Below are 9,091 nucleotides of genomic sequence, written 5' to 3'. Positions count from 1 at the left end.
CTCAAAATAACACTTTATAAATTAAACATTGTTTCTAGTTTACCTAAAATAAAATATGCTATATAAATCAATATTCTCGGTGAGAGCAGAGCCCAAAGCTCGTGGCCAGTGATGTTTTATGCAACTTTCTTTTCAGTGCCAGTTTCACTGGTTAAGGTTAGGGTCAGGTGTGGGGTAGGTTTAGGGGTTAGCATTTTATTTGCAGCATAGTGTTGGAAATTAAAGTAACACTGTGATTGACACAACCAATAAAATCTGTAGAATCAGCTGTGGGGCTGAAGTTGTTTGGGAGATAAATTGCGCATGCGTGTCATGTGTCTGTCTGTCAATGGGAGGAAGCCACGCCCTATTTTGGAGCTCCCAGTCTCCCACCCCCATTTGGAGATCTCCAGGCTGCAGTTATACCCTTCTCTAACTTTCACTTGTTTTTTTTTCATTTTGCCCAGCTGTTACATAAACTGGACGAAATTCAGCGCAAGATGAATTTCAATCATGAACGAAAAAACATAAAACATCTAAATAGGAGAAATCTACGACATATACATTTTGATCGTCAGTTGACACTTCTGAGTGACAAGAACACATTTTTTTTTCAATTCAAATGGGCAGCTTGGTTTTTGGACTAACAAGTGTTGATCCAAGGTCTATATTTTAGTGGGTCTTGTCTGGAGTGCATGTGATTTTAATGGTTAAAAAGAAAGACAGATCAATTGAATCCCAGTCACTCCTTTATTCACCCATTGAAAGACAAATCAAACAGTTATCTGGCCAGTCGATTGCAGAAATGACTTATGAACATTTTTCTCACCTTTTCAGGTGATAATCTGACACCTTCTGCCCCCAGTAAACATCACATTTGACAATCAAATTTAAAAAAACAAACCAAGAAAAAAAGATACGAAAAGAAAATCTCTTTCAGCAATTACAACAAAAGTATAAAAATCTTCACGCTTTCTCCTCAGATATGGTATGGGGGCCGCAGACGTTCAGTGCTGTATGTTCCGGAGAAGGGGGTGGGATTTTGAGTTCTGGGTTTTACGTTCTTGAGAGGCCACGGTTGTCAAGGTCTTTGACCTGTGGAGGTAAAGCAGGAGATCATCAGTGGAAGTTCAGATGGTTTAGAGGGACAGTAACGGTTAAAGATGCACAGGTGAGTTCAGATGTACCTTGTATATCCTGACGAGCCAGTGCTCTGTAGTATACGCTTCCTCCAGCACATCCAGCTCAAAGTCCTTGTTGCCAATCTCAGCGTTACGAACTCTGTCATAACCAGGAGGACGCTCTGCAAAAGAAAAGTAAATATAGAGTTTAAATCTAGTCATCACTAACTTCTTAGACTTTTTTTGTTCAAACCCTGAACTAAAACTTAACATGAAGCAAGAAGGGTCTGGCTGCAGACTTGCACTTGCACTCTCAGTACTTGCACTTCTGCGAGTGATGTCACTTGCAGTCTTTTTTATTTTGTTCTATTGATTATTTTTAGTTTGAATCGCTCAACATTTTACAACAGTAGCCAGGTGGTGAAGACAAGAAAAAAGAAACTAACTTACAATGTCACTTGCAATCGCTGCTTGCACTTTCTGCTGCCTGCGACGTCACTTGCATTCAACAAGATTCGTACGCGTTGCCAATGGAGACGAGACGCTGTGGAGTTTAAACGATTAAAACTAATTTGCGGGTCTTGTCTTTTTCTCCTACAGATGACTTGCAGGAGCCTGTTCGTTATTGTACTAAATTAGTTTTAATCGTTTAAGCTCCACAGCGTCTCGTCTCCATTGGCAACGCGCACGATTCGTGTCGAATGCAAGTGACGTCGCGATTGCAAGTGACATTGTAAGTTAGTTTCTTTTTTCTTGTCTTCACCACCTGGCTACTGTTGTAAAATGTTGAGAGATTCAAACAAAAAATAATCAATAAATAGAACAAAATAAAAAACAAAAAAGACTGCAAGTGACGTCACTCGCAGAAGTGCAAGTACTGAGAGTGCAAGTCTGCAGCCAGACCCTATTGCATGAAACAGCATTTGCAACTCATTTAACTTCCATAATGTCAGTTATTTATGAAAATAATAAAAATAAAATATTCAATAAAATAACATTAAATAGCAAAATAATATTCAATAAAATAATACAAATTCATAGTGTTGTTGTTGTTAACTAAACTATTAAAACTTCTGTTTTCATTCATTGAAATAGCTGCAATTAATACAAATCTAAATTTTAGATTAATAGCAACAACAAAGAAAATCAGAATGCTTGCCTTGGAAACTAACTGAAAAGAAGTTGAAGTACTAAATTTACTAAAATATTTTTAAAGGCTAACTTAAAAAAAATAAATCAATAAAAAAAATAATGACCAAAATAAAAAAAAGCCAAAACTAAATTTAAAATGAAAACTGAAAATATAAAAATACAAGCCATTTCAAAATATTAATAAATTCTTCAACAGCATATAAATAATACTAAAATAACAAAATAGCTAAAATAATATTCAATAAAATAATAATAAATATTTATTAAAATAATTAAATTACTAATTATTTGGTGTCATAACTAAAACTGTTAAAAATAAGTTAAAGACTAATTTACTAAAGAAATAACAATATATATTAGGGCTGTCAACGTTAACGCATGCGATTAATCTAAAAATTTTAACATGTTAATTTTTTTTTATGCAAATTAATCGTTTGGTAAGGTTTGACCCCAACTTCTTGCCGTCATCGCAGTGCGGAAGGTAATCATTGCCTGTGTCCCAATGTGCACATTATCCATCCTAAATTCTGTGAGATATTAGTAATTTTCAATACTATTTAGGGCAGATAGGGTATATAGTATGCACATTGGGACGCAGGGATTGTGTGTGTGTGAGAGAGTGAGAGTGAGAGAGAGAGAGAGAAGTTATAACAAACACTCGATGGGGGTTTAAAGTGAGTTCTGAGTAAAAGTGTACTATTAATCTCATAAATTGTCTTATGTAGCATGACGCTAATGTTAGCTCTAAAGCACCTGCAGAACATGTCCAATTCTTCTTCATAATGCATTTTATCATAATTTTATCAAAGTGGGAGTAACTCCATTAATTGGAGAAACATCTAAGTATGGTAAATAGTAAAAAAAAAAAAAAAAGGCAGACAAAACACAGGAGATACGTACTGGCTTCAGTGTAAACCTGGCCGAAGCGATAGTAGCACATCTTGTACATGAGGCAGTTGAGCAGGACGGGGGACCCCTCGCGGTCCACACGGAACTCTCCGGTGGGTGTGTAGTAGTCGTGTTCCTTTATGTGCCTCCCTGTGTCCGTGCTGCCCCCGATACGGACCATCCACAGGAACTTATTAATGTCTAAAACAAATACGCAAACGTATTCATTTTTACATGTTATTTAGGTTCCATCCAATCCAGATACTACAATTCAAACATTAAGAACCACAAAGTCGCTTCCGTGGGTCAAAATGCATCTAAGCCCATACCATCAGATGAATATCCCGTCAGTCCACCAAAGATCACCAGGACGTAACTAACATCCAGTTCTCGCATAATCTCATAGGCTTTCTCCTCAGTGGAGGCCATAGCCTGCGAAGAAGAAAAACATTTTTAGAAATCTCCGAAGTATAAAAACTGTAAACAGCAAAATTATATTTTTGTAGTTTAAACTATATAAATCTACATCCTCACCTGACCCACTCTGGAGATGTGAGTGTTATTCCAAGTGTTGTTGTCAACCAGAATCGTTCGATTGGCCATCGCTGTTATTTGATACCCATAATCCCACCACGACATGACTTTAGCATCCTGTACACACAAAAAAATAATGTGAGACGAGCAAAAATGCTTGGAATCAAAAGAAGCAGGAAGTTCATGAGAGTCAACGGCGTGATGATCTCACTGACCTCCGGTGTGTTGTGTCTGAGCCAGTAATACGCCTCTCTGAAGTCATCAAAGATGATGCGACTGCCGTCACCACCGCGGGCGGAGAGCACGATGGACGGGGAGGAGTATGCCTCGCTGGTCACCCAGGTGGAGTGGAAGGTGTATGTGATGAGGAAGAACGCCATAACCAGAATCATCCCACTTGCCACCTACGGACCAATCAGAGCCCAACATCAGTCAACCAATGATTTAAGGAAAGCTAAGAAACATGAAGAGCATTGATGGTACCTCATTTTTGATTGGGTAAGTGGAGTCCTGCTGCTTTTTGGACTTCTTGTCTGGTCTGCTAACATCCAGGTTCTTCATGTAGGTGGTGAGGACCTGAGAAACGCCGATGCCAGACAGGATGCACATGACGGGAGCCAGGACTAACATGAGACGCACCTGAGCAGAACAGATAAAACAAGGGTCAGAGATTCCTTGCCAATAAGCTGACCTCAAATATTGAGTAATATAAAGTAAAAGTGTTTTACCATCACAGCTGAGAAGTACATGCTGGTGACGCCATACATGATGATGAAAATCGTGGCATCGGAGAGGTTGTTGAAGCAGTAATAAAGACCAACTGGAGAAACAAGTGATGACAGATTTAATACATATGATGCACTGCTTTATTTTTATTTTCATTAAGATTAAGCTTTAGTGATTTTGATATGTGCTTGTCATTTTAATAAGTTTTTCTTTTAAGCTTTAACTTATTTTTATTTCAGTTTTAGTCATTTTAGCACTTCAACGTAAACTGATTGTATTTCAGTTAGTAGACAATGTGTTCTAATTTTAATTTAAGTTTAACTAAAATGTATATTTGCTTTATTTCAAGTAACAAAAACTATTTATTTAATGGACCCTTTTCACAGACTTTTCATGTTTCCACAATTAACATCATAAATCTAGCAAAGTTTTTAAAATATTTTCATTTTATATTTTCAAATTTTATGAACATTTATAACATAAAATACATAAAACTAGTTAACACTGCTGCATCGGTGTTTCTAGCACAGCAGCTGAGGGAGTGATGGCAAATTTGACATCTTTCTCTCTTTTGAATGTATTGTTAAGTTTTTATTTTGCTATTAGGGCAAATGAGAACACAAAAACATTTTTAGTTTCCTTTCAACACTTCAGAAATCTAAACAACTATGATGACTTGCGCTTTTTAATTTTAAAGACTCCATCATTTTAGTTAACAATAACAAAACTGGTCCAATGGCTTAAAGACAAAAGGCAGCCGCAGGAGCTAAAGTGCTGTACCTGGAAACATGAAGACCAGAAGCTGCAGGTCAAAGTAGTAGGAGGACCAGGTGGTGGGCTGGTGCTCAGACACGGAGGCGATGATGGGGATGTTGTTCTTGGCGTATGATGGATCCAGCAGAGAGTAAAAACGGCCAGTCCAAGGTGAGATTTTCCCTAATATATGCCAATACAAAAACTATTTAGAAATAATATAAAATTATATTTAAATGACCAGAAATAAATACAAAGAAAAATATCATTATAATATTTGAAAATATATATAAAATATAAAATGATATATTTATTTTATTGTTTTTTAAATATTTGAATGGGAGTGTCTCCTCTTACCTGTCAGCATGAGCACTCCGCCTACAGAGAGCAGGATGATACCGACCAGCGAAATGACACTCTTGAACAACACTTCAAACTGCTGCGTATTCAGTTTGCTCCGGAGGTAATCGACAAAGGCATGAATCTGACACAGTCCAAACACCCCGAATGCAGCCATGTGTTCAGAGGACTGGACGGGCTACAAAAACAGAAAGAAAGAGAGAGATTCTTCATCTGTTTGGAAATTCACATTTGGTAACTGATGTACAACTCCTTACCTGGAATCCAACAAAAGAGATCTGCATGGAGAGGACGGTGCCGAGGCAGTAGACTGTGCAGTACGCCACATAGATGCGATGAGAGAAACGGCCGGTGAGCATCAACACCAACACGTGCAGGGGAATGAGGTTAATCAGAAACACGTAACCACCCCAGGAGGACACCTGACACCAACACGCAAAGTTATTGAGTGTTTAAATAACATAATTTATCGATTTGCTGTGACAATGTATCTCAAATGTGGCTCACCATGTAAAAATATGCCAGCGCGCACATGGACGACCAATAAATGGAGCCTGTTTTCACTGCTTTGATCCACATGTAGTACGTCAACAGCATGCAGAAAATGGCGATTCCTTTACATCACATACACAAAAGTAATATACATTAAATATATACATATATAAAATCAATGTAAATTTGAAATATATATTAATCATTTAAATTTTTCAGTATATTTTAAAACACAACAACATATTATAGGAACAAACTATATTATAAACACATTATTTATCCACACTACCATTCAAAAGTTTTGGGCAAGTATGATTTTTTTTAAGAAATAATTATTTTATACTCACCTAAAAACAATAATATTATGAAAATATTGTTATTATTACTATTTTACAATTTTATAACTTAAGAAATGTTCTTATTATCAATGTTAAAAATGTATATTTTTGTACAGAAAAGTTCAGATCATTTTTACAAACTTCTTTGCTTAATTGAAACTGACTTTTGAGCAATTTAATGTGTCCTTGCTGAATTAAAAGTATTTTATTTCACCAAAAGAAAGAAAAAATCTTTTGAACAGTAGAGTATACATTTCAATTTGATACTTGACAGAAATTCTAAAACATTTGCTAACGAGGCCTTTTTAAAAGCATCAAAACCATTTAAATAACCCTTACCATATTGATAAATTTGAGAAACTGAACACATATTACTGAGACAAGATTATACCTTCATTATCATAAGAGCCTGCCACAGAACGGGAGATGTATCCAGGGACGACTGCGATCATGGCGGCAGCCAGAAGCCCTGCGCCTGCATCCTGCAACATACAGTGTTACTTCAGTTAGGAAAGTTAGCAAGACAAATAATGAGCAGGTGTTTGTGATGGACGAGTGCTGAGGTTCATCTCACCTTGAGCTCTTTGGTGAAGTGGTAGGTGACGATAGCAGTGAAGGAGGAGAAGAGAGGGGCGAGGAACACACACACATTGCGGATGTCGATGGTGATGTGGAAGAAGTGTAGCACATGATACAGAGCCGCAGATGTGATCATCAACCCTGTAAGGAAAAAAGAAACAATGTGGTTTTAGCCTATTGCTATAAGGTTGCTAGTCAAAGAGTCCTTACATATGGTTTATAGACCATAGATCTCTGCCAGTTTTATCAACCATCAGATGAAAAGGTCCAACTTTTGTACATAGCGTAAGGCCATATATTGCTATAAATTTTTAAATCAGTGTCATTAAGATGTACCAGGATAGATAGTGCCTCCTATAATCCTCCCAAGTGGATACCAAGCCCGATCATCAAACCAATTATGGAATTTGTAAAAGCCCTCTTCTGTCAAGAAGCGAGTGGTCCGGTAATTGAAATACCTGCCAACAACAAACAGGAAACTCGTTTAAACAGGTGTTCAGATGCTGGTGCACGGCAATAATGACGCGAAAGCTATACTTACGGATCGAACTCATGGATGACACTCTCGAAGCGAAGCACAGAGAACAGTCTAGTGGAGAACGCTGGAGGAAAATGACAAGACAGACAGGTTTAGAGGACAGCTGACATACAGGGAGTCTGAGTTGAAGGGGCGTTTATCCACTCACACAGGACGGCTGCCATAGACAAGATGAGCAGCTTCAGCAGGGTGTCCTGTTTCTCATAGGACAGACGCAGGAAGCCCAGCTTGGTCATCTTAACACACAGGAGGCAGGACTAACTCTTGATACCTGACAAAACAGACAACAGCACGTTAATACAACTATACATACGCTTTACGGGAAAAAGTCAAATGTTAGAGAAGTGTAGGATAGGGCTTCTTTAACAACAAACTATGTACAGGCAGTAAGCTAATTTTGACAGATTTAAACTTCTAAACATGATTATGCAACCATACAATTTATTTTTGATCTATCTGATTAAAGAGGTTTTTCAAATCAATTAAGATTCAAATATGAATTGTAGAGGGTAAAGCAGTTTCAGAAATGCATACATCTGCATTGGGGTCAACTCTTTATAAAATCAGGAAGAGCCAGTTTGTGCACAATTCCTCTATAAAAACCATACTCATTAATACTTCACCACACATGTACGAGCAGATAAATCAATTCAGAGATTATCAGTATGCACGTATATTCTGTGTTCTTCTGATAAAGTATTCGCGATAATAAACTATTTCAGTCTTGATTAGCTCCTTAGCTGCTAGCAAATATCACACCTTCCCAAGCTTTTTTTTATTATACGTAAATGTGTTATTTAATGCACGAGAGTAAATATAATGACAGCGAATCCGTATACTTGCAATAAATGAGATTAGAAATTATAAATGTGCAAAATTACCAGTTTTATTCATCGGCGGTTCACTCACTCCAATCCTTCCACACTCTCACACACGACCCTCTCTGCGAATCAAGCCCCGCCCATCCACGTAGAGAGGGCGCTAACTGGCTCAGCGTCGTGATTCGGTGAGAACGGCCTTCGCTGATTGGTCTTCGAGATGTCATTCAAGCGTGTCAAGACCAGTTCCGCATGGCGCTCCAGATATGACGTGTCCAAAAGGGAGAAAGACAGTCAGCACTGAGGAGTCCATGCAGCACTGAACTTTAAAACTTTAACTGTTAAATATCATAACATTTATATGTATTTTAGTTGTTTTAAAAAAAAAAATCCCTTACACGTTCATAATAATTTATGTCAAGAAGAAAATTTATTTTCTGGAGGTGTTATATAGGCCAACTTCTAAAGCAAAGTGTTTATTTGGGAAAGTTTGTCTGTTTTGGCTTTTAGCAAACAGTTATTTGAGTTATCTCATGTATTGTGACTAATACATAATATAAGATTATACACGATTTAATTTTTTTTTGTACACATAAACTGCAGGTCAAGAGTTTGGAATAACTGAGATTTTTTTTAATTGTTTTTCAAAGTCGTCTCTTATGCTCACCAAGGCTGCATTTATTTGATTAATCATTCAGCAAAAACGGTAATATTCTGAAATATCATTACCATTTAAAATAATGTTTTCTGTTTTAATATTTTACAATGTAATTTATTTCTGTAATGGCAAAGCTGAATTTCAAGCAGCTATTA

At 37.0% G+C, this 9,091-nt stretch overlaps 1 protein-coding gene across 1 annotated transcript; it reads right to left on the bottom strand.

Annotated features, from left to right (window-relative positions):
• Positions 1–715: 715 nt before the first annotated feature.
• Positions 716–8,555, bottom strand: LOC306865773 (dolichyl-diphosphooligosaccharide--protein glycosyltransferase subunit STT3A). Its single transcript, XM_079410572.1, has 18 exons — positions 8,342–8,555; positions 7,609–7,731; positions 7,464–7,524; positions 7,259–7,380; positions 6,918–7,063; positions 6,735–6,825; positions 6,021–6,127; positions 5,771–5,935; positions 5,511–5,691; positions 5,181–5,336; positions 4,403–4,494; positions 4,158–4,313; positions 3,890–4,078; positions 3,675–3,791; positions 3,470–3,572; positions 3,153–3,341; positions 1,167–1,282; positions 716–1,074 (listed from the first exon to the last, which is right to left on the bottom strand). Exons 2-18 carry the CDS (start codon positions 7,694–7,696, stop codon positions 1,036–1,038), a joined length of 2,118 nt encoding a protein of 705 aa, XP_079266698.1. The 5' UTR covers positions 7,697–7,731; positions 8,342–8,555; the 3' UTR covers positions 716–1,035.
• Positions 8,556–9,091: the final 536 nt, after the last annotated feature.

Source organism: Barbus barbus (genome assembly GCF_936440315.1).
Source record: "Barbus barbus genome assembly, chromosome: 47".
Taxonomy (NCBI): Eukaryota; Metazoa; Chordata; class Actinopteri; order Cypriniformes; family Cyprinidae; genus Barbus; species Barbus barbus.
Note: the sequence above shows the minus strand (reverse complement) of the source record. Positions and strands in the feature narration are given on the sequence as shown.

Coding starts and splice junctions, on each gene's coding strand:
- LOC306865773 (XM_079410572.1), bottom strand. CDS start 7,696: ATGACCAAGCTGGGCTTCCTGCGTCTGTCCTATGAGAAACAGGACACC. Junction 6,826..6,917: donor ACTTCACCAAAGAGCTCAAG/GTGAGATGAACC, acceptor TGTATGTTGCAG/GATGCAGGCGCAGGGCTTCT. Junction 4,314..4,402: donor TGTACTTCTCAGCTGTGATG/GTAAAACACTTT, acceptor TGTTCTGCTCAG/GTGCGTCTCATGTTAGTCCT.